This window comes from Urocampus carinirostris, chromosome 8, assembly GCF_059441175.1.
Source record: "Urocampus carinirostris isolate Australia breed hairy pipefish chromosome 8, RoL_Ucar_1.0, whole genome shotgun sequence".
Lineage (NCBI taxonomy): Eukaryota > Metazoa > Chordata > Actinopteri > Syngnathiformes > Syngnathidae > Urocampus > Urocampus carinirostris.
This window is the reverse complement of record NC_142356.1, coordinates 31,193,227-31,217,946: the sequence shown is the minus strand read 5'-3', so window position 1 is coordinate 31,217,946 and position 24,720 is coordinate 31,193,227. Positions and strand designations below refer to the sequence as shown.

The following is a 24,720-nucleotide window of genomic DNA, read 5'->3' as shown; positions in this document are numbered from 1 at the left end:
GTGTGGGGGTGGCAGGATGGGGAGAAACATATGGTGGCGGGGGCAAACTTGTGTATGTATGCCTGTTTATGTATAGGACACTTTGTGATGACACATTTCCTCTCCGTCTGCTGCTGTTGACCTCAAACATCATTCATACTTTGTCTGAACACTGGACTCTATTTACAGGATGCTGACTTGTGGGAACTTAGAACCTTGTCATTTATTTATGATGTATCCATGCCAGGGGTGGGCAAACTTTTTTTTTTTTTGTCGCAGGCCGCAGTGGGTTAAGAAGTTTTGCATAGGGCCAGGAGGGGAAAATGTCGGGTGAAGTTTTGAATCCAATATATAAGTCTATCCAGTTTTTCTTGTTTTCATTTACATGGCAATGTTATATTTATTTGTATACCTGTTTAAAAGGGAACCACTTCATGTAATTGGCTTGTATGTTTTCTGTTAGTGTAGCATGAAAATCGTAAAAGTGAGATAAGGTTTCTTTAAAATACAGTCCACACACTAACCCAAACAACTAAAAGGTGAAAAGGGAAGAGTTTATTTGAGCACTTCTAGGATGCACATACTTGATGAATGACCTTACTAAGGCTGTAATAATTCGTTTAAGCCAGGAGATGGCGGCAGAGAGTAACAAAGTTTCAAATTCCAGACAGAACCTTTAAGCACCAAGTTTGATCACATTTGAACCCCCCAACGACCATTCCTCCTGCATAATGTGTTCCGCACCGAACAGCTTTGCAAAAAGAAAGATAAAACCAGGTAGCCGCATCGGAAGATAAAGCTTGAGGAATTTTTGATCTCACGTGGACATTGTTAACGCATGCTTAACCCTCCTGTTTTTTTCTGATCAAATTGACATGCCATTGTGTTAGAAATAGAGGGAGAACCATACAACACATGTTGTGGGGGAGGACAAATTGTTTCCTCAGGCAATATGAAAATTTAATCAATCTGCATATATTGGGGGTTAGTGACAACAGGTCATTTTGACTTAGAGGACACAGGGTGTATACAGAAAATGAAGACAACAGGAGGGAGACTAATATTTAACGTTCACCTTTTTTGAGGGGGCAACCACAAACAACAAACCCCACCTTTAACATATACATTCAAGCACTATTTTTTTTACCTTTTTCGTTTGGCGGAACAGATTAAAACGCCCAACGGGTGGTATGTGGTGCTAGGGCCATAGTTTGCCCACCCCATGCCATTAATGAGCAGGAATGCATTTACTAAAAACAAGAAAAATAACTTTGGTTTTCATTTCTGTTACAGAATCCTTGTCCAGTGAAAGACGCTTCTTTTTTGTCCAAGATTCTCTTTTGGTGGTTTACTGGGTAAAGTCCTGAAATTTTTTTAGCCCACAAATGACTCAACCCGTTAACATTTGTACTTGTTTACATGTGTGCTTGTGTATGTTCTGTTGATAATTACATGTGTGAAACATCGGCACGCCCGCTCCTCAGACTTGTTGTGAAGGGATATCGCACTCCTCTGGAGGCTGAGGATTTATGGACCCTGAGAGAGGAAGACACATCAAATCAGATTATTTCTGTGCTGCAAGACGATTGGACAGTGGAATGCGCCAAGATTCAAAAGTGAGATGACCTTGAGCAAAAGAGACATATCAACACACAAAAGACATATTATTAAAAATTACAATTATTTTAGCATCCTTCTTAGTTATTTCCCCCGTTGCAATAAACTAAGTGTTGCTTATTTTACGTAGCAGCGCAGGATTTCACAGACTTCATTTTCAGTAACAACCTATGATGATGTTTTAGTCTGCCACCAGTGACCGAGACAATCCCAGTTACAGATGAGATAGGTCTCTATTTACAAAAACAAATTCCTGTCCAAAAATGGTGTACGGCGTACGCAATTAAAAATTAAGAAAAAAATGTGCAGAAATGTCGCAAATTGGTATCTTAAACCATCCAACTGCCATCCTTTTTTACCCACATTACAGGCAGGAAAAGGCCTTAAGATCAGATGCGGCACTGGGCAGCAGATTGCCCGACCAAGCTCAACTCCTCAGGAAGCTTCGCAAAGAGCAGAGCTCTGGCTTCTTCCTGTTCAGAACTCTGGCCCGCAAATTTGGTCCATACTTCCTTACTGGTACCATGTGTATCATATTCCATGATGCCTTCATGTTCGCAATTCCCCAGGTGTTGAGGTAAGATGGCTGTCTGTCATATAAGAGAATTGTCCAAAAAAACGTTTGTACATTGAAGTTTATCTCAACAAGGTTATTGCTGTTTGATACAGGGTTCTTCGAGTTCACAAAAATAATTTGGAAGTTTTAGGAATAAGCTTTCGGGGGAAAATGTGGTGGTTTTTGTTACAAGTGAAAAAAGGTTTGCGGTACATTGCAGTTATGCAACTCAAGGTATTATATTTAGAAACAGAAACTGGCAGGTTTGCGTGGCTCAGAAACATTTTCAGCACTTACACCGCACAAAGCGTTCGAGTGAGTTTAATGTAGTGCAAAAAGAAGTTGCAAAAAGAAGTTGCCAAAAGCGCCAAACCTCAAGTTAGACAGAACCTACCTTGATGGAATTTAGTAAAAAACAAAGATGTTATGGTGACTTTAAAAATACCACTGAAAGAAATAGCATATTCAAACTTGACTAAGACATAAATACATTTGGAATAATAATCCCTGATACTAGTGCAGAAGTGGGCAGCCCAAAATGTTGAAAGAGCCATTGTGGACCAAAAAAACTACCTTTTCTGGAGCAGAAAAAAAAAACTAAAAGCCTTATATAGGCCTCTTAACGAATGCAATACATGCTGTATGTATCAATATGAGCAATATTAGCCTACTATCAAAATGACTAAGTTGAATGAGGCGCATCCTGTAGAGATTGATGCACCAAATGACTACTCTGGATCGTGCCTTAAGTTTATCTTCATTACAGTATCAATGAATTACAGTATGTTTCATTGCTTTGATAAAATTTAAAAAATGCAATAAAGAAATCCAATTTTTGATCTCATTTTTTCTAAAGATTCGAAAGGACAACAAAATGGAACTAGCATAACGTGCCCCTTGAGCAAAAAAATAGTGCAACAAAACGCAGTGTTCATTTATAAAAAAATAGAATGGCAGCCTATTTAAAAGGTAAAGAAGATAAAATCACATTAATACAGTTTAAGTTTGATTTCTGTGCAGTTATTTTTCTCTTTTTACCTTTGCGATCCATGGCCAATCACACCTCCGGCGGTTTGTGACGTTACCCCCTTAAAAGGGGGGGAGCTTGTGCCCGCACAGTTCGGTTCTAACACAAGGGACATGTGAAAGAGTAAAAGCGGAGAGCAGCCCAAGAGTTTTGCGTTGCAGCTGAGTTCTCCAACGAGGAGTAGCCTAAAAGCCACGGCTTGATGCCGCAATATAATACTTTGCTACGTTTACGGCGAGAGCCCGTACCCGTCATACCCCCGAATACCCGCCTGTCAACTCGTTGCAGCTGATCTTCCCTCTCATCTCATAGTTACACGCCTAGTTAAAATGGATTTTTATTCTACGCATTTTTAAAGCATTGGAAAACACTCAAAGTGTTTGTCTCATGTCTCTTACAGAAACTATATTAAACCAAACCAATATTTCCTTACGCCATCTTTTTCAATTTGCAAACATTTTGGGAAAAATGCCAGTGGGCCATTCGGTAGCGTTAAAGAGCTGCATGCGGCTCCAGAGCCGCGTGTTGCCAACCCCCGTACTTGTGCTATTGTAATTTGGGGGGCATTTGTAGCCAAAGTCAACAAATCCAAACTCAATGAAAGCAAGTATAGGCTCCCCCGCTACGGTACCGCTCCGGTGGTCGGACTGGAATGTTGTTTTTCAGGCACAAACACTGAATTATTTGAAGTGTTAATTAGGGTCATGGATTTGTAAGCAAGGAGTAGACCAAACCGCAGCCCCTCGCCTCACTCACAGCATCGGTCTCTGACTGGCACACACACAGACCAACCACAATAAGACAGTCGCTGACTGCAGGCTGAGCAACGTTGCGCAAACAAAAGCTGCTTTGTTTTAATTGAACCAAATGTGTGTGGCAATCACTGGGCATATGGGGGCCAGAATTAGAATCTTGTTGACAGAGAAATTGCATTTGGTAGTTTTTGATTTGTGTTAGTCGTGCATGCAAAGGCTTAAACGGTTTTGGGACCAACCGGTTGTACTCTTTTGTCTTCAGTCTTCTCCTGGGCTTCATGAGAGATGAAGATGCACCCTTGTGGAAGGGCTACTTTTACGCCACGCTCATGTTCCTGCTGTCTTGCCTGCAATCGCTCTTCAACCATCAGTACATGTACACTTGCTTCACAGTGGGAATGAGGGTTAAGACAGCTGTCATGGGCCTGGTCTACCGGAAGGTGAGCAACAGTATTTACAAACAAAAATTGTTCGACTGCACAAGTTGGATTTTAGCAGTGACGTGCGGTGAGGTTCGTGTCTGGTGAGGCACAGTCAGATTTAGAAATAAATGAAACTATATGTCGAGTCATATTTATTTGTATTGCCCTTAATGCTAACAGGCATCAACAGGCAGCACAGACCACTACTACAGCATCCCCCGGATTGGAATACTCGACAAGAAAACTACAAAAAACTCGGCATGAGGAAAATTGGCAAACCTTGAGAGTGTAAATGATGTAATCCCCCTTCCAGGATGACCTGCAGATTATTCATCATTTGATTGGCAGAGCAAGAAAGCAATATATTTCAGAACTGTTGCATAGAAAAAACACTTTTATTCTCTTATCTTAACCTGTAAATGCAATCTATGCACTGCTCCCTTTGAATAAAAGCATCAATGGAAAGGAAATCCTCCATTATGTAAAAAGTCCATGAAACAAGACAAAAAATACTGGATGGCTTAACTTCCTGTTAGTTTGTCAATACGATTACTAATTCCATACTTTGGGGACAAAGTGTGTGCCAAATTAGAATCATTGGTCTCACTATTGCCCTCTGCCTAGAGGCATGAGAATTGCGTGCCTCACTCCTCCATTCAGGGTTTCCAACTAGGGTTTGTGCTTGATATTAGGGTTATAAAGCCTTTTTAGTATTCCAGCAAGGATTTCCAGCTAGGGTTGGACTTAATATTATGGTTATAAAGCATCAGTAGGGTTTCCAGCTACGGTTTCAAATGAGGGATTTGATTTGATATTAGTGTTGTAAAGCCTTTGTAGGGTTTTCCAACTGTGGTTGTCGACTAGGGTTTGAGTTTGATATTAAAGCATGATTACGGTTGACAGCTAGGATTTCCAACTATGACTGGCCGGATACTGGTAATGCATTACATACTAATTATGTTAATATTCATGATATAATGTGAAAATTCAGCAATTTTCAAAAGAAAATCAAATAACTGTGAAGTGATATTAAAAAGAACTTCAACACCGAAGTAATGTGATCAGTTTATAAAGCCTCACCTGCCTCCCCTTACTGCACATCACTGATTTTGAGGTTCTTGTCTGTGCACTCAACAACAGAATTTACCGTTTTGTTGTCAATTCAGTCTTTGGTGATAAATAGTGCTGCCAGGAGGACTTGCACTGTTGGCGAGATTGTTAATCTGGTTTCAGCCGACACACAGAAGCTAATGGACTTTGTGGTCTACTTCAACGCTGTCTGGCTGGCCCCGATTGAAATTGCCCTTTGTCTCTTCTTCCTGTGGCAAGTATGTCATCGTTTGGTTATCTGTCGGATGAAAATTCGTCCAGTTACAGTAACTGTTGTCTGCTTTCCTTTTGGTAGCACCTTGGCCCATCAGCCTTGGCAGGGATCGCCACAGTCATCCTCATTTTCCCACTAAATGGACTGATAGCAAAGAAGAGGAGCAAACTGCAGGTAAAGGAATAGTAATCATAATAATAAGAATAAATTGGATTTCTTTATGAGTAGCTGTAGTGCGTGTCAGGTCCCAGTTGTCACATCTGGTTTAAATACTGGCCGAGCAACAATGTGGTTTCCGTGCTTGAATGGTACACATTGTCTTGTCTTCTTAGTCCTTTAATAATGATAATCAAACAATGATTGGAAAGAGCTAGTATACTCAGACAAAATGTGAATTTATGAATTTGAAGTCAATTTAATCAAAAACAGGATTAGGTTGTTTACCGCCTTTATGCCCTTAAGAGCAGATCTGTCAAAAAACTATTCATATTTTGAAAAAGTAGGGGGGGGGGGGGGTTGTATCAGAGAATCTGATCCAGGCTGGAATTTCACTATGTTCTTGTTTGCTTAACAGGAAATACAAATGAAGTTCATGGATGGTCGCATAAGGCTAATGAACGAGATCTTGAATGGAATAAAGATTCTCAAGTTCTACGCCTGGGAGAAGGCCTTCCTAGAGCAAGTGTTGGGTTATCGAGAAAAGGAGCTGAAGGCCCTAAAGAAATCACAGATCCTTTATTCCATCTCTATTGCATCGTTTAATTCCTCCTCTTTTATGGTAAGAATAGTGCAATACAGATGGATGGTGGGGTTTTTTTCAACAACAAAAAAACACAAGTGGGTGGATAGATGGTTGGTTGGATAAATGGATGGATGAATGGAGGAATGGATGGATGGATGGAATGATGCATGGATGGATGGATGGATGGATGGATGGATGGAAAACAGATGGATGGGTGGATATTTATACTAAGCCTCTGTCATGTGTTTTTTGATTATCCACACATCCACGAATATCATTCATCTGCAAATTTACGATGGTTTATAAGACTTGCTACATCTTTAATGAATCATATGTTCCTAAATTGATATGTGTTGTCTCCCTTCAGATTGCTTTTGCGATGTTTGGAGTCTACATAATGCTCGATGACAAAAATATACTGGATGCACAGAAGGTTTTTGTTTCCATGGCGCTTATCAACATTCTCAAGACCCCTCTTAGCCAGCTTCCTTTTGCAATAAGCACAACTTTGCAGGTGAGAAGATATTAAAATTTAGGATTGGAAATTAGGCCATCTGATCCACAGGGTTGATATTAAGTCCAATTCAGACCAAAATTTGATTGGGATCCATTATTTTTATTATAAAATTGCACGCAGTGATGAACATGCCATTTTAACTTGGTTAAACTTTAACTTAGAAGTCATAACAATTAATGTATTTTTTAACGTCTCCATTGACAACATCAATTGAATCTCACGGATTCACACAGCCACAGTATTGGTATTGGATAGAAAGAAACAGGTTTCTAACAATCCCTAATAAAAAAAAAAATATTTTTTCTTTTACACTAACTATGCTAGCTGTTGTCACTTAGTCCCTTCTGTGAGTTGGCCTCCGGTACCCTGTCTCCCTATGCTTCTTCTAATAGTTGCTATTGTTAGCTTTTCAAGCAATTGCTTGATTGCTTGGTGTCATCACCAAATAACGGTGCACTAAATAAAATACATGAACGTTTGAGGAACATTTCCAAAGTTAGATTTATTTTTTACACATTATACCCCTAAAAAATGTCACACATTCCCCTCAACCTGTTTTCTGCATCAGTCTTTTAGCAATTTAAAAAAATTTAGATAGAAACCAGTGTAGCTATGGTTTTTTTTGTTTTTTTAACCTTACCGAGTTGTTGCACATAGGTTATTTCTTTGGTACGTTACTTTGTTTAAAAATAAATGATGTAAGTTACCTCAATAGCTATAGCATTGATTGTTGCCACTTAATCAGTGTTTGTACTTTTGAATAAGATAAACACAACTATTACAGTAAAATGTAATGATATTGGTATTGTCGTTTGCAATGTTCTAGAGCAGCTGCACAGACATACCGGGAGCTGTGTGTAATGTTTTAATGTAAATTTATGAGGTCACCAAAATAATAAAATACGACCCTGGCAAGTTACCATCATTTGAATTAAAATGTCTTTGACAGCGTCATTCAAAAACTAGCTACAGCTCTATTAAATCATAGTGGATTTTGCAAGAAATCATAATTTTGTGTCTGGCCAGGGTGTAGTCAGAGGATCAACTCATTTCTCTTTTCCAGGCTGTGGTTTCACTAAAACGTCTCGGAAAATATTTGTGCTCGGAGGAGCTCAAAGAGGACAATGTCTTCAAGGCTCCCTTAAGTTCTGGTAAGAAACCTACCTGTGTTTAATTGATTAAGCTAGATGAATAAGGAGCTAATTTTCTCCATAAAGACTGTCATAATAAATGTCAGCATGCAGCAAGATTTAGTTGTTTGTGTTTGTAGAGCACAACAATTTCACTTCAATGATGTGCAAATGTTACTTCCTGGGCCTCCAAGATGACAGACAGTCAAAGTAATAACAGGATGCTGCCATTTAGTGGTTGAACATAAATCAGCACAACAAGTAAAACGTATGATTGATGGCGAGATGAATTAGGCAAACATGCTCTACTTTTCCATCTCACATCTGTCAACACTTGCTCCGACAGTCTGTAATTCCTATGATGAAGTAAATCAGTTTTTTGATTATAGCCCGAAAGCTCTCCGAGTAGTATTCTTTTGTAAGTGTTATCTGTTCACACAAAAGAAGTGTTTTATGGCTCATTTTCCTTTCCCCTGTTCAGACGGTGAAGATCTGGTGATTGAAAATGGAACGTTTAGCTGGTCTGCGGAGGGCCCGCCCTGTCTTAAGAAGTAAGAGTAATCAACAAAACCAAAATAATTAAAAATATTAAATCTGTGAGGGAATATACAATAGTGATCAGGCTTTTTGCAACAATACATACATATTATATACATAAGATACATATATTCATAAAATCAACAGGAAAAGTTTAAAAGGGAAAATAAGACAACAAGCAAGCCATTTTCTCATCTCATCTCATTAGCCGTACCGCTTATCCTCATTAGGGTCGCGGGGGGGCTGGAGCCCATCCCAGCCATCTTCGGGCAGTGGGCAGGGGACACCCTGAACTGGTTGCCAGCCAGTCGCAGGGCACACGGGGACAGACAACTCATTCGCTCATTCACACCTAGGGACAATTTGGACCGGCCAATTCACCTGAAATGCATGTTTTTGGAATGTGGGAGGAAACCGGAGTGCCCGGAGGAAACCCACGCAAGCACGGGGAGAACATACAAACTCCGCACAGAAAGTCTGGAGCTGGATTTGAACCCACGACAGGTTCCCATGACATGAACTGTGCCGCACAAGCGCTAACCACTGCGCCGCCGTGCTGCCCGCAAGCCATTTTTATTAATTTTTTTAACATTATAAAAAATACCTTATCGCAACCTGTAATTAGGCATCCATTCTAAAAGGAGAAACACTGTTTGAAATCTAACAGTTTTACGTTTTTTTATTGGGGTTTACTCTTTAGAAAGAAAATATTTATTAGGTACTAATTAGCAAATTTGCAACTTTGTAGAATCAAAACATCAAACTCAATTTCTTTTAAATGATTTATTCCAGTAATTTGTAAATGTTGTCCTTTAAAATTATTAACTTTTTAAAGTCACGTATATAATATATATAAGTTTGTATTTTTCCACAAAAAAATTCTCATGTCACAATGAAATGCAATGAAATTTGCAAGCCTAATTTTTTGTTGTTGTTGTTTTTATTTTTTTTTAAGATTCCCCACTTTATAAAGTTGGACATATACTAATATAACTTTATATATAACATTTATTCTCACAAAAAAAAATTAGAATGTCATGAATTTGCAACTTCATTCCTCAGAAAATCCAGGTTTTTTTTTTTTTTAAATATTACGCCCTTCCAAAAAAAAACATATCCAAAATTAATCAGGTGACAACCAATACCTGTTGTTTTGATGCTGCTTACAGAATTTCCATTCATGTGCCACGTGGTTCCCTTGTGGCTGTGGTCGGACATGTTGGTAGCGGAAAGTCGTCTTTGTTGTCTGCAATGCTTGGAGAAACAGAGAAAAGAAGTGGCCGTGTCACTGTTAAGGTACAACGCAGGATTCTCGACATTTAAAACCTTCACGATGTTTTTATCTCTAAATACCTGAATGCAACATTTCATTTCATTTCATTTAACCTTCACTTTCATTTGCAGGGTTCCACAGCTTATGTGCCCCAGCAAGCCTGGATACAAAATGCAACAGTACAAGACAATATAATTTTCGGGCGTGAAAAGCTAAAGACTTGGTATCACCATGTGTTAGAAGCTTGCGCCCTGCTGCCTGACCTGAACATCCTCCCTGCTGGAGATGCGACAGAAATTGGAGAAAAGGTATGTTTCTTTTTTTCTACTCTCTTGAAATATATTGCCTCACAGTCTTCATTTACAGGGGCTGAACCTCTCAGGTGGACAGAAGCAAAGAGTGAGTTTGGCCAGAGCCATTTACCGAAAGGCAGATGTGTACTTGATGGATGACCCCCTGTCTGCTGTTGACGCACACGTTGGGCAGCACATTTTTGACAGAGTTATCGGACCCAAAGGAGTGCTTAAAGACAAGGTAAAGTGCATCTGAGTTCCCCAAGAATAATTTATGACACCTCAAACTTGACAAGAATATAGCAGCATTGTTCTCCTGACAAAACAAAAACCGCCACTTTGGTTGTATTTCTCATCTTCCAAAAGCCGCAATATTGTTGTCGTGGTAGCCTCATTCAATTCTTCTTATTTGAATGGCAATATAGACCCGGATCCTGGTCACCCATGGGATGAGCTTCCTGCCTCAGGCTGACCTCATTCTTGTCCTTGTAAATGGAGAAATCACAGAGAGCGGCTCTTACCAGGAACTCCTCAGCCGCCGAGGCGCTTTTGCGGATTTCATTCACACATTTGCCAGCACTGAACGCAAAGAAAGTTCAATTCAAAGGGGTAAGGAATCCAGAAATACTATAAATTGCTTTTAAAGCATTTTTGGAATTCCAGTGTATTGAGCAATTGATGGTAATAAATATCTTGACCTTCTCGTAGCTGGCTCAAGGAGATCCAATGCACGTCTAAGCATGGTTGACTTCATGCCATTCTCCAGGGATCTGTCTCAAGAGCAGCTTATTGGGTACGTGAACTACTTGATGTTTGTCAGGGAAAACTTCTTATCATATAGGAATAACCTGACTTTTCATCTCGGTTTTGTCCTAGGGGTGACACAACAAATACAAACTTGCAGAATATGGAGCCCGTGTCTGAAACCGAACAGGAACAGACACCTGAGGAGCTTGGCAAGCTCACAGAGGTTGACAAGGCTCACACTGGACGAGTAAGACCTGTTTATAACTTTTTAAAGTTTTTTATTTAAATGAAATAAAGACTATCGGTTAGTTGCTGACTGTTTGCTTTTCCCCAACTACAGGTGAAGTTGGAGATGTACCAGAAGTACTTTAAGACTATCGGCTTGGCTATCATCATTCCCATTGTCTTCCTATACGCCTTTCAGCAGGGAGCCTCGCTAGCCTATAACTACTGGCTAAGCATGTGGGCAGATGACCCGATTGTTAATGGTACCCAGATTGACGCTGACCTGAAATTGTCTGTCTTTGGAGCACTGGGCTTTGTTCAAGGTAAGGCTCCATCATTTGACTTGGAAAATCCCCATATTGTTTGTTTTGTTGCAGATTGAAATAAATTTCCCTACAATAAAAATAACCTATTATCTTGTTATCTCCGTAGGCATTGCCATATTTGGCACAACGGTGGCTATTTCTATATGTGGCATCATTGCCTCCCGCCACTTACACATGGACCTCCTGATTAATGTGCTGCATTCACCCATGTCTTTCTTTGAATGCACACCAAGCGGGAATTTACTCAACCGCTTTGCTAAAGAGATTGACGCAATCGACTGCATGGTGCCAGAGGGCCTGAAGATGATGCTGAGCTATGTCTTCAAACTTATGGAAGTTTGCATCATTGTGCTAATTGCAACACCTTTTGCCGCTGTGATCATTCTGCCTCTTGCATTCCTTTATGCCTTTGTCCAGGTTAGCTTCTATCCCAAATATGACGTACTATTCCCTGATCTATCTATATGCACACAACTGTTTTTTCATGACAAAGGAATCTTCAGGGACATTCTGAGTAACAACCTCTGTTAAATTTTTCAATCAACAGAGCTTCTACGTTGCAACATCCTGTCAGCTGCGGAGGCTTGAAGCTGTGAGCCGCTCTCCCATCTACACCCACTTTAATGAGACAGTGCAGGGTGCCAGTGTTATCCGGGCCTTCGGGGATCAGTCCCGGTTCATACTGCAAGCCAATAACAGGGTAGATTTCAACCAGACAGCCTACTTTCCCAGATTTGTTGCAACCCGGTGAGCGCCAGCATTGATGTCTGTGAAGTTGATTAAGTGTTCTATTCACTGAATATCCACTCAATATGAACTTTTATTGACAGATGGCTGGCAGTCAATCTAGAATTTCTTGGCAATGGAGTGGTCTTAGCAGCTGCCATTCTGTCTGTTATTGGAAGGGACACCCTCAGTCCAGGCATAGTAGGGTTGGCGGTGTCACATTCACTCCAGGTAATAGACTATACTACTTTCATAAATCAGAGGATTGATTGATTTATTGATTGGTTGGTTGGTTGGTTGGTTGGTTGGTTGGTTGGTTGGATGGTTTAGTCTGTTGGTTGGTTGGTTGGTTGGTTGGTTGGTTGGTTGGTTGGTTGGTTGGTTGGTTGGTTGAAAGGAATTTGTTCACCAACAGTGTAAGCATACAGTGTAAACCTTTGCCACAGTGCTCTTAAACCTGAATAAACACTTCAGATTTCCCTGCGTTTTACAGGTAACTGGAATTCTGAGTTGGATTGTAAGGTCATGGACTGATGTGGAAAACAACATTGTTTCTGTGGAAAGAGTAAACGAGTATGCTGACACTGCAAAAGAGGTCAGTGTTTTCCGCCACACATTGTGCTCCTTGCCCTGTGATTTATTTCATTATTTTAACGTCATGCAGGCCAGCTGGAGTATAGAAGGCAGTTCTTTGCCTCTGGCTTGGCCCCAGACAGGCACCATAGAGTTCAAGGACTATGGGTTGCAGTACCGCAAAGGCCTCGAGTTGGCTTTAAAGGGGATTACTTTGCAGATTCATGAAAGAGAGAAGGTGAGCAATTTAATGTTGCCTAACAAAGCTTGTGTGGGACTTTGGGATTTATCAATCCATTAAAATGTGTTCCAGGTTGGCATTGTGGGAAGGACAGGGGCTGGAAAGTCTTCCCTTGCTCTAGGAATATTTCGGATCTTAGAAGCGGCAAAGGGAAAGATTCTTATCGACGGCGTTGACATTGCCAACATTGGACTTCATGATCTCCGATCACGCATAACTATCATTCCACAGGTAAGTTATTATCAACACCAAATGTGCGCTGGCTTTTCTCACATAAACTGTTTATAGGATAAATGCATCAATTTAATTGTAACAACTTGATTCATAGGACCCTGTTTTGTTCTCGGGCTCCCTCCGCATGAATCTTGATCCATTTGACACTTATACCGATGAAGAGGTTTGGAGTTCATTGGAACTGGCTCATCTCAAGAAGTTTGTGTCCAGCCTGCCAGATAAACTTAACCATGAATGCTCAGAAGGAGGAGAAAACCTCAGGTACACTCTTAAATGTTACATGTTACAGATTTTGGTTCTGACAGTCACTACATTTTGATCATTTGTGTAGCTTGGGTCAGCGTCAACTGGTTTGCCTAGCGAGAGCCCTGCTGAGGAAGACCAAAATCTTGGTTTTGGACGAGGCAACGGCTGCTGTAGACCTGGAGACGGACACGCTGATCCAGTCTACAATTCGCACTCAGTTTGAAGACTGCACAGTCCTCACCATTGCTCATCGCCTCAACACAATCATGGATTACACTAGGTACAAAATGGTCCTTCGCTTATTTGCAGTTTAGTTATGCAGATTCCCTTTTAACACAATTAATCTTACATATCATTCTTTACAGTACTGTACATTCATCACACATATATAAAGTTAGGAGTCTACAGCAACAATGTTTAAATGAAAAGGCAGTCCATAACAGTGATCTTTTTGGCCTTGAAAAGTCTTAGCTGCCTCCTTGGATGAAGAAACCGCTTCATCCAGTCGCCTATGGTTGAATATGCAAGCTGTGTTCAAAGACTTTCCAGTGCACACGTGTCAAACTCATGGCATCATTTAATGTGGCCCGAGAGACAACACTGGGAGAAGCAGAAGGAAAAAAATATTTGCTGCATCATGTAAAAAAAAATAACTTGCACTTTTAAATATGTCCACGGGATGTCGCAAAAGCCGAGCGGCACTAGCCAAGCACCCACAGTAGCTGTATTTGCCGACTAATATTAATTAACCAGAGAGCATTGAGGAAACTCATCCTAATATTATATTAATTTTTATTGTGTTTTACTAAAAGGCACGGACGCTTTGTTTACGGTAATACGAAAAAAAAAAATTGTGTGTTATTAGCACTTGGGGGTCTTTACAGAAGTTGAAAAGCCCCTTTCTATAATAGATATGAACTCTAACAGCAAAGTTACCATATTCAGTAAACATTTTAATTATAGATATAAATTAAAAGCAGAAAAGTATTTAAATCATTAAATCAATCATTCAAATTAGTGTCACTTTCCAGTCTACATGAGTTTATTAATTGTAATGGAAATGAATTCAATTGTTGTTTTGCTTTTTTATTTATAAATGCACACTTTATGAACATTACATGAAATAAAATCGTAGTGAAGGAAAATAAATATTGAGGGAGAAACCCCTCAATAATCATTTTAGAATATGTACTGCATGAGTTTTTTTATACCATGTGGCTCCTGAGCTGAAATGTGTTTTACATCCCTGTCCCACAGCATAGGAAACCTAAAAAATTCAAAGAAAACAAAATCCACCAAATGAATGAAATGTTGGTCAGTAAACACACTTAAACCATTTTAACTTCTTGTTGTTTTCCTACAGAGTTATTGTAATGGACCGAGGCAACATCTCTGAGATGGATTCTCCATCCAACCTTATTGCAGAGCAAGGACAGTTCTTCCGAATGTGCCGCGAAGCTGGTCTGGTCTAAGACATTAGGAAAATGTTGCACCTTTTTCTCTGCGTGGCTTTTCAACAATAGTTGAACCGGCCCTTCCAAGATCATTGGCAGCTCAACTGAGGGCATTGAGGTTGAGGATCCAGTGATGCCACCGATATAGCTTGTTAACACATGGATATGCTGGAAAACAACCTCAGATTATCAAATTGTAAATTAAGCTACAGTGGATTACTGGAAGTGTGCTAGCTATGTATACAAAGAGTTATGGAATGTGTTCATTCTTTTTCAAAGGGCAAAGCCTGGAATGAAAGTGATTACAAAATATATGGATTGTCATTCCTGTTTTAAATGGGAACAGTATTATTTACGTGTCATTAAGCACATGACATATATTAAGTTTTCTCAGGCTTCGAAGTTAATGTTTACTTACTCCATTTTTTAAGCCTTGAATGCAAAAAAAAGAGGTCATCCACATTTATGGGACGCTTTGTTTTCCAAGAATGAGGAAAGAAAAGACTGACATACTGACCAACTGAAGGGTTCAACATGGTGAATGTGAGGCGTTTGAGGTTTTCAGTTTTTATAAAGAAGATAGGAGCAGCCAATCAAAATAATTTATATGACAGAGGATAGCAGGAAAACAAGGTTATGAGCCAAGACATTGGCAGTCGGTTGGTTATTTCTGTCAAAGTAAACACATAAAGTCCAAAGAAACCTTGTTTAACCTGATGCCTATATGTGAAAAGCCACATTGAATGAAGAGAATATTTCTTCTCAACAATGGTTGTAAATCTTGGTGAGTGAACTTCTCTCCACCACCGCACAACTCAGGCCATACATATATACTGTATATGTGTAGAGAGATTTCACTATATATATTTTTTGTATTTTGGGGGGTCTGACGCTACAAAGCGTACAGTTGTCAATGACCTAAATTCAGAGAATTGTAAGATTTTCACAAAGAAAAGTCAGTATGCTGTTATTGTCTTACTTGTTTAGACATTTTTTTCAAAGAGAACCATATAGTTTATTTATGTGGTATTTCAAAACATATTTTCAATATCAAGGATTGTATGATATTTATACTTTTTATAACAAGGCTATTTTCATTTTTCACTGAGCAATTGCAGTTATTGTATTGTTGAATGCATTGTGCTGAATAATAAACCCATGTGATTTAACGGTATGTTATTGCAGTGATTTTAACCAGTGTGCAGCAGCACAACAGTGCGCCATGAGGCCGTGTCCAGTGCGCAGCAGAAAACTCTTCAATTTCATCTAATAGTCACGACAAAACCCACATTGTGTTTGATGTGTCGTCCAAAGTACACTACAAAAGGTTCAGTTAAAGAAATGTAGTCAAACATAGAGTACCTTTTTCTAATGGGAGATGATTTTGATCGTATTAGGTAATATTTTTCTTTTCCTACAAGTCATATGCAACTATATATACAAAACTGTGGTAGATAATGTTGCTCAGTTTGAGTGGCTTTCTTATTTTTCAATAACAGTCAAAAAAAGTAAAGCCCGGAAAACTGAACTGTCACGTCCTGAACAAAGGGTAGACCCAATCGCGTAACGTTTCTCACAAGTTTATTGAGATCGAGAGAGGAAGGGCAGTGCCCGCGATCCGGTGCTCGCTAGACACGGGAAGCAAGTCTCTCTCGCAATCGGATTGTGATCCGAATACGGAAGTGGATCTTCCTTAGCGAGCAATGGCGGTGTCGGGACGGAAAAACAGGTCGGTAGCCGGGACAGGGAGAACAAAAGCGGGGTCGGGATCGGAAACGGGTCGTAAGCCAGGTCGGGAAGGTAGATGTAGTCGGGATCAAAAATGGGTTATAAGCCGGGACGGGAGAGCAGATGTGGTCGGGATCAAAACAAGTCGTAGCGGGAGACAAACAGGAGCAAAAACAGGACAGGCGGCAGTCAGGGTCGAAAAAGGCTTGCCTAGTATACACTGAGGTTCGCAGACGGACTGACAACATGGGACTGACAGGACTGGGTTCACATAGTGACAGGGAGCCAATCAAAACCCGCGGCGGTTGGCACCAAATGAGCGGGCACAGGTGAATCACATCAGTTATCATGACAGGGAACCTATGGCTCACGAGCCATATATGGCACTTTTGATGAGTACTCGGAGATAAAACATAATTTATGCAATAATTTAATGTGTCATACAAGCAGAGCTGTGTATCACACACGTGAAGCTTAGACTATTAGGGTTCGGTCCAGTATATATAGAACAAAATCTTAACTACACTTTAAAGTCAAGGTGTTATACCAACAGACCCCGTTTTGCCTGTAAATCGTCAAAAAAACATCCTTCATATGGAAACTCATTAAACAGTCCATGTTCATTGTTGAGACACTTTATGATAAGAGCCAAAGAAACTAACTTTAAATAACCTGAAGCTATAGAGAAGCACCTACATCAATTTGATTGGGTGAGCGGTAGGACCGAGCAGAGCTATATACAGGGTGTCTGCACTGAAGCTAAATAGGTTGGTATCCTATTTCACAATATTTTGTGACATTTTTACTAAAGAACTGTGCTCGCACCTTGTTTCTGAAACCATTAGTAAGGACAAACATGATGGTCAAAATGATCCTCAACACGTTTAAGTTACTGCGGGAGGGAGATAAATGACAAGTTGTGTATTTATATTGGTGTTTCCGTAGTGCAGTGGTTAGCACGTTCGCATAACACACGAAAGGTGTTATGGGTGGAAACATATGTTGGCGTGGAGACAGATTGGTTCCACCAGGGTGTACTTGCCCAAGAAATACACCACAGGAAACAGTGCCCCTACGACCCTAGTTGTTAAGGGATCCAACCAACCAATCATATTTATGTTGATATGGGACACAGGCTCTGGCATTATTATTTCATAGACGTTATCAAATCATAAGAATCACACAGTGAAATATATTGTGCTGAAGAATTAGCTTTCGTTTGGAGAGTAGTTTTATTGAATTCTGTCTATAGATATATGTAGTTGATCACTCACACACAAAAACATCCAACTAGTTTTGCATTTATGCCTCTGCAGCAAAAAAAAGTTCCCGACACCTGCTGTACAGTATATATTTTTTTAAGTTGTAGCACTAAACTAGAATAACCGCTAGATGGCAAAGCACGCAAACTCATTCACATTATAGAGACACGAAGAAGTCTTACTGGTTTGTTTACTCCCGTTACAATGGCGACCATTACCGAACTGAAATGCGGTAAGTGATCACAAAAACAAAAAGTTGGTCGAATAAAACATTTTATACTATTAATGTACCCTATATCACTGTCTATAAGGTGTTACCATACAATAATTTGCATGACACCTAGCTATTTACTTGAGTGAACACAATTCATTTAAAAAAAATTCTAGGCTTCTATTTTTATTTCAACTAAAACAAAACAAAAAAAAGTGGATCATCAAAGTTTTGTTAGCGATTGGACCTATGGTTTGGCGAGTTGGTCAAACTCCTCGATTTTCATTAATTGCCTCATTGTAAGTTCCAGCGAAGCCGATTTTAAAATGATGATTCATGTTGTATTCAATTGCGCTCATTGTAGCAGTGAGAGAAACGCTGGAGAACCGGGGGGTTTTGGGCCAACTGAAGGCTCGCATCCGAGCGGAAGTGTTCGAAGCCCTCGATGACCAACGCGAACAGCGGCCGCCGCTCTCCCACGAAAACCTGCTCATCAATGAGCTCATCCGGGAGTACTTGGAGTTCAACAAGTACCGACACACAGCCAAGGTTCTGACAGCAGGTTGGATAAAAGGCGTTCACATTAATGAACACAATTTGTACCAGGGGCGATTTCAGGTTCAGAGATTTTGGGGTGCTGAGCACCGGGGAGTGGGTCCCTTTTTCAGCCAGGGAATTATCATACCCAAAGCGATTTTGTGCCTAAATCTAACTCCCCTCCGTGTGATCTATGTTTCTTAGCGCCGCGCTTCCGACAGAACGTGTGTCGCGATTGTAGTCTGCATAATTTGGCGATTGAGGACTTTTGATTGGCGTGAGGGTAGCATGCCAGATGGTTTGCGCAGAGGTTCAGGGTTCAATTTCAGCCTACCACAGCCTCCCCGTGTGGAGTTTGCATGTTCTCCCCGTGCCCTCACAAAGTTCGGTTTCCTCCCACATTCCAAAAACATGCATGTCAGGTTAATTGGCCGGTCCAAATTGTCCCTAGGTGTGAATTAGCGAGTGAGTTTTCCCTCTTTGTGTGCCCTGCGAAAGGCTGGCAACCAGCTCAGGGTGTCCGCTACCCACTGTCCTAAGATGACACAGTGACCTTACTGAGGATAAGCAGTGCAGATAATGGATGGATGATTTCTGTGATTAAAACTTAAAAGCGATCATAGTCCAGATAATGAGTTTATTAAGACATTTGAATACCTCACCAACACCGAAGAGGACACAATGTAGCTAAACGCTTTAATATTCACAATCACGACTAGTTGTACAGAAGTAGGCTTTATTAAGTGTACTATAGTATATTATTTCCTATTTGAAAGTGTCTGTGTTGTTTAGCATGCCTTTTTTCGTTGAATACTTATCAGTTTTTAAAAACGACGGTAGGTAAGAAAGAGCGAGTGAGTTGTTGGTCTCTGTGTGCCCTGGGACTGTCTGGCAACCAGTCCAGGGTGACCCCTTCCCACTGCCCTAAGATTGCTTGATGGGCTCCAGTAGCCCCGCAACCCTACTGAGGACAAGCGGTGAAGATAATGGATGGGTGAGTTTTGTAAATGACAAATTCGCTAATTGCAGTAATAATGCATTTGGACTGTTACTTTTCTTTACACTGGCACAAAACTTGAGTTATCCATGCTCAAGATCTACACTAGCGATGTTTTTTTTGTATTTATTCACTCATTCTCTGTAAAATAAAATACTTACTAAATACCGTAAACTTTTGCTCATTTTGATCAGCCGTTTGTTATCCATCACAAGCACATAGTCACGTCATTTTCCAGGAACACAAACCTGGCGACCCTGCTTTAAACCGACTGAGCTTGTAAGTTCATGACTGACTATTTTTGCTTATGATGGTTATGAAACCTTCTGGAAGTATTGCACTGTGGTCTACATGCAAAGCCAAGTAGGAAAAAGATTAGAGCATAGCTTGACAGTGCTTTTTTTTAGATCATGACCGATCTCTATTGTTGTAAGGAGTTGGAAAAAAAATTCTAAAATCTACTGTGTTTGTTATCCCAGAGTCAGGCCAACCCGAAGTTCCCCTGGACAGACAGTTTCTGGCCAGCGAGCTGAGAGTGGCGGAGGATACGAGCTCCAAGGCGGTGTAAGTCCATTTGCCAAAATGTAAAATCACGCTCTTTCTGCAAACTTGTCATTTGTTGGAGGGATTCATAAGTCTTTGATTTTTTTTTAAATGTTTTTACACAGACAGCTTACATAACTATTTTGTTCTGGTTTCCAGGCTTAGCACTGAGATGGCGTCATTGCCATTTTTAATATTTTTCTACATTTTACTGATTTAGTTCACATGTGTCAGACTCATTGCCCTTGAACCAAATATGGCCTGCCACATCATTTCATGTGGCCCACCAGACAATGCTGAGAGAAGCACAAGAAAAACCTTTGCTACAATGGCCTGCAGTTTTAAAGATGTCCACTGGATGTCACCAAAGAAATGTGCCACTCGCAAAGCACCCACTGTAGCTGTATTTACAAATGTGCGAGTGGCACCTGACTTTGGCAAAGCACCTACTGTAGCAAATACAGCTACCTGGCTTTGGCGAAAACATTGTTATTTTATTTGAAGTAAGAGTTACAAACGCACTGTTTAAGGCAATACAAAAAATAACAAAATAGCATTTGGCAGAAGGTTAAAGATGCTTTAGCTCATTTCTATAATACAGGGGTGCGAACACGTGGCTCTTGAGCCGCATGCGGCTCTTGGCCAATAAGAATGCGTCTCTTTGCCTCATCATATTTTCTTTATACTGTGGCTTTTTGCCTTGTTTCATGGCTAGTTTTCTTGTGTGTATTGAGGGTGGACACTTTCCTTGAAATAAACACAAAAACAACTTGTTGTATTGTAAGGAGAGGAGTGTGTTATGGGAAATGTGTTTTTAATTGTGTCTGTCTGTCTGTCATGGCAGGTCAGTGCGTTGTGTGGCTCTTTGACTCTCACAGTTAAAAATGTTGGCTCTTTGTGTCAAACTTGTTCGCCCCCCTGCTATAATAGATGACATCCACAGCAAACCAGATTCAGGTTACCTTTTCATAATAAATAAAAATAAAACATGAAATCAATCATTTAAATTCGTGTTTGTAAGCTATTCTTCTCACTTTCCAGTCTGCCTGAGTTATCCCGAGTCAATTCTTGTTTTGCTTCTTTTACAAATGCATGATTGATTAACACTATGAGAGAGGAAATCTTACTGGACAAAAACCTCAATAATCATTTTGTAGTCGAATCTCACAAATACATTTCTGAATCATAATCATAATTTAACTGTGAGCCTCTAAACGATCCCCATCCCTACAACTACAGCACGCTTTTCATGACATTAATTTACTAGTCTGGCCCCTGAGAATGTTTTTTCTATTATGTGGCCCTCATGTTAAAATTAGTATGACACCCCTGATTTAGTTGGTCGCTAAACATCAGCAGTTTTCCCCTTTTGTATTAACAAGTTTTTGTATTTGTTGATTTGTTGGTTACTTTTCAGGCCTCTGCTCTACGGTTTGGTGTCGCACTTCCTGAATAGCAATGACAATGGAAGGAAAATGTTCCTCAGGGGTCCTTCTGCTAGCAGCACAGGACACAGAGCTGACAGCTCACACTCAAAGTAGCAAAATGCATTGATGGAACCATTAGACTAAGATAGAATCCATTCAAATTCCAATCACTTTTTTTACACATAAAATGATGCTGATTTCTTAGCACTCAAACATTATCTGTCTGTTATGTATTGCGTGTTTGCATTTTTTTCAACTGCTTTATTCACTTTTTAATGTTTTATTGTGTATGTATTTAAAATAAATGTTTTTCATAGTTCAGCGCTGTGCCGTTTTTGCTGAGTACGACCACACGGTGGCAATAAAGAACGAGTTTAAACCAAGCAAACTTATAAGGTAATAAAGGTTGAAAAGAGAAAAATTATTTACGAGGTTGTGCTTGGAGGCTGGCCTAAGTTGTGAATACAATTTTCTCTTCTAATAATTATGCAATGAAAAACAGTCCAACTACATTTAGCAGCAAACCTACAGTATTTCCCAATAGAACTGACAAGATATATATTTTTCAAAGTCTTACATATGCGTTAGGGTGGTATATGCAGGCAATACACAAAGAGGTAAGTATTAGTTTCAGGAGCGAGCAGCAGCAAGTCAACTGCAGGAGAGAGAGTTGGAAAGGTGAGATGGCACAACATTCATTTGGACAGGTAACTTAAAATTAGTTTTACCTGGTTATTTTAGTATGAGAAATTATTTTCCCCCCATTTTCCACTTATTGAAACATAAATATTTTGTTTGTTTGTTTGTACATGATTCAAATTGAATCGTTTCTTCCGGCGCCGTCACGAATGGCAGCCACTCCAGCAGCTCCCATGTTATTTTCGATTGTTCTCGATTGTTTGTTCTCAGCTCAGGGATGCTGCTGGAAATGTGAATTTCCCTTCGGGGATGAACAAAGTATCTATCTATCTATCTATCTATCTAATGGCTCTGGGGAAGAATTTGTCCCTGAGCTGGTTAGTCCTTGTTTTAAGGAACCTGTAGCACCTACCAGAGGGCAACAGGTCAAGGAAATGGTGTCCAGGGTTTTAGTGTGCAAAGGTCAATTCAAAACAAGAACTAGGATGGTTATGTGCCAGTAGAGCATCACCAGTGTTGAGACACAAAATCGTTTTAAGGTGGCACTTTCCTTTTAGGCAGGATCATTGGCGCATGAGAATGGAAAACCCAAAGAGTAAGAATCTAAATGGAGACAAAAAAAGTGTAGAGTCAGCTTTTTGGGGCATTTTTTTCACATCTAGGGTAACCTACCTTAATGCCCGTGAAAGGTGGTGGTAATATCTAAAGTCTTTCCTTCTTTTCTTGGGTGGACAGACACAGACAAAGGCACAAACAAACAGGTAAACATACTCAAAAACACATTATCACCGCCCTCGCTTTGGTCGCGGCTGATAATAAAAACCTCCAGAGTGGCATTTAGGGCCCCTTGCCATTTAAGGGAACTTGACAGTCTTTAACAAACACAATTTTTGGAAGTGATAATTTAAAGAACAAACCGTTAATATCAGAGCCCTATCGTCAACGGTACACATACTGTACACACCACATAATTCAACTCCGAACATATTTGTAAAGATCATTTCAACCATGTCTTCAGTGTACTTTATTCATTCGTAATTGATAGATCTGACCTCAATACCATCACGCACCTTCAGGATAAACGGAATTGTTGTCCTCATCCGGCCAAATCGATGTTGGGGCGAAGCGAGTTGGACTTAGGTTTCCTCGGAACAAACCTTATTTGAAGTGGCAGAGACGCCTAATTTATTGGCAGTTGATGTGAGTTCTACCTTGTTAATGGCTATATATGTGGAGGAAGACGAACAAGCGGTTGGTCAGTTGGCAGTTTGCTGCCTGATTGATGGTAGGCCTCCTCCTCACTATAAAACAGTTGTGTGTAACAGACACTTGTATAAATATTAAACTTAGCGCTCTTTGACTATAAAACAGCGTGTTCATGTTTGCCCTTGGGCTTGAATGAATTCCGTGGGGGTCAAATATATTCAAAATTATATTTAGTGGATGACCATTTATGGCTGTGAAAATAAGGGTAAAAAAAACAGGGTTTCCAATGGCCATTTAATATATAATTAATTATACAGAAAGTATTAAAAGGGACAGTGTGTATTATTTAGTTCCTAATACTGTCAAAAATTCTTCACTCGTTTAAAAAAAGCGAACAATATTTAAATAATAAGCAAACATACATGTGAACTACTATATAAACATGCAGTTTTTAATATACTCGTAGGTTGAGAAATTTGCATTTATTTTACATATCGGTTAGAGTGAGCTGACATAATTGTCCGCCATCTTGCTACCCCCAAAAAATACAAGTCTGGTTAATTTTTTTTTTCATAGACTGTATTCTTGTGCTTTTTAGCACTCGTTTTCAGGTGCACTACATAATACAGCAACATCACGTGTCCCTTTAAATAGCGCTAAGAAGCATGAAACAGAATGTCCCAAAATTTTTTTTTATTTGTGTTATTTTCAAGAGCACCTACTAGCTTTGGAAAAGGGTTACAATCACCCAGTTTACCAACAATTGTTCTCAACTATATCTTCCGTTGGAGGAATCTCCCACACTAAACTTTGGAAATTTGGAGGCCTGCCTCATTGAGATAAAAGAGTGGATGTCACTCAATTTCTTGCGTCTTAACTCTGAAAAGACCGAAATGTTAGTCATTGGTCCATCTAAATGCCGTGACTTATTCTCATTCTCAAAAACTGCTGTGAACATTGACAAATGTCACATCACACAGAGTGACTCAGTTAAAAATTTAGATGTCATATTTGACCCTGATCTATCCTTTGAAATGCATGTAAAGAAAATTACTAGAACCGCTTTCTTCCATCTTCGTAACATTGCTAAAATCCGTTCAATACTGTCTCAGTCTGATGCGGAAATTATAATTCATGCGTTTGTTACCTCCCGTCTCGACTACTGTAATGCACTACTCTCTGGTCTCCCGAAGTCTAGAATCAAGTCTCTTCATCTGGTACAAAAT

The 24,720-nt window shown here is 39.9% G+C and overlaps 2 protein-coding genes and 1 long non-coding RNA gene across 3 annotated transcripts in view; 2 read left to right on the top strand and 1 right to left on the bottom strand.

The window, feature by feature from the left end:
- abcc6a (ATP binding cassette subfamily C member 6a) overlaps nucleotides 1-16,118 on the top strand; it is a 34,526-nt gene extending 18,408 nt beyond the window's left edge. Inside the window, exons 6-31 of the mRNA XM_088342377.1 lie at nucleotides 1,273-1,334; nucleotides 1,464-1,595; nucleotides 1,967-2,173; nucleotides 4,197-4,374; nucleotides 5,523-5,684; nucleotides 5,762-5,854; nucleotides 6,255-6,458; nucleotides 6,790-6,936; nucleotides 8,003-8,090; nucleotides 8,551-8,620; nucleotides 9,776-9,902; nucleotides 10,011-10,187; nucleotides 10,246-10,413; nucleotides 10,598-10,781; nucleotides 10,881-10,965; nucleotides 11,049-11,166; nucleotides 11,260-11,467; nucleotides 11,577-11,887; nucleotides 12,018-12,217; nucleotides 12,301-12,427; nucleotides 12,690-12,791; nucleotides 12,861-13,007; nucleotides 13,083-13,241; nucleotides 13,339-13,505; nucleotides 13,576-13,770; nucleotides 14,854-16,118. Coding sequence (XP_088198503.1) covers nucleotides 1,273-1,334; nucleotides 1,464-1,595; nucleotides 1,967-2,173; nucleotides 4,197-4,374; nucleotides 5,523-5,684; nucleotides 5,762-5,854; nucleotides 6,255-6,458; nucleotides 6,790-6,936; nucleotides 8,003-8,090; nucleotides 8,551-8,620; nucleotides 9,776-9,902; nucleotides 10,011-10,187; nucleotides 10,246-10,413; nucleotides 10,598-10,781; nucleotides 10,881-10,965; nucleotides 11,049-11,166; nucleotides 11,260-11,467; nucleotides 11,577-11,887; nucleotides 12,018-12,217; nucleotides 12,301-12,427; nucleotides 12,690-12,791; nucleotides 12,861-13,007; nucleotides 13,083-13,241; nucleotides 13,339-13,505; nucleotides 13,576-13,770; nucleotides 14,854-14,962 — 3,927 coding nt within the window. The 3' untranslated portion in view covers nucleotides 14,963-16,118. The remainder of the gene's footprint in view (nucleotides 1-1,272; nucleotides 1,335-1,463; nucleotides 1,596-1,966; nucleotides 2,174-4,196; nucleotides 4,375-5,522; nucleotides 5,685-5,761; nucleotides 5,855-6,254; nucleotides 6,459-6,789; nucleotides 6,937-8,002; nucleotides 8,091-8,550; nucleotides 8,621-9,775; nucleotides 9,903-10,010; nucleotides 10,188-10,245; nucleotides 10,414-10,597; nucleotides 10,782-10,880; nucleotides 10,966-11,048; nucleotides 11,167-11,259; nucleotides 11,468-11,576; nucleotides 11,888-12,017; nucleotides 12,218-12,300; nucleotides 12,428-12,689; nucleotides 12,792-12,860; nucleotides 13,008-13,082; nucleotides 13,242-13,338; nucleotides 13,506-13,575; nucleotides 13,771-14,853) is intronic.
- LOC148361631 (uncharacterized) lies at nucleotides 652-23,511 on the bottom strand. Its single transcript, XR_015851142.1, has 3 exons — nucleotides 23,359-23,511; nucleotides 9,752-9,860; nucleotides 652-1,515 (listed from the first exon to the last, which is right to left on the bottom strand). It is a non-coding gene; the product is annotated as an uncharacterized LOC148361631 (long non-coding RNA).
- On the top strand, nucleotides 18,041-21,970 carry cep20 (centrosomal protein 20). Its single transcript, XM_088343163.1, has 4 exons — nucleotides 18,041-18,166; nucleotides 18,510-18,707; nucleotides 20,159-20,243; nucleotides 21,640-21,970. Exons 1-4 carry the CDS (start codon nucleotides 18,139-18,141, stop codon nucleotides 21,761-21,763), a joined length of 435 nt encoding a protein of 144 aa, XP_088199289.1. The 5' UTR covers nucleotides 18,041-18,138; the 3' UTR covers nucleotides 21,764-21,970.
- Nucleotides 23,512-24,720: the final 1,209 nt, after the last annotated feature.

Excerpts from the sequence above, each read along its gene's own strand:
- cep20 (XM_088343163.1), top strand. The coding sequence starts at position 18,139 with ATGGCGACCATTACCGAACTGAAATGCG. Across the intron at positions 18,708-20,158 it reads AGCCAAGGTTCTGACAGCAG|AGTCAGGCCAACCCGAAGTT; the intron begins GTTGGATAAAAG and ends TTGTTATCCCAG. Across the intron at positions 20,244-21,639 it reads GATACGAGCTCCAAGGCGGT|GCCTCTGCTCTACGGTTTGG; the intron begins GTAAGTCCATTT and ends GTTACTTTTCAG.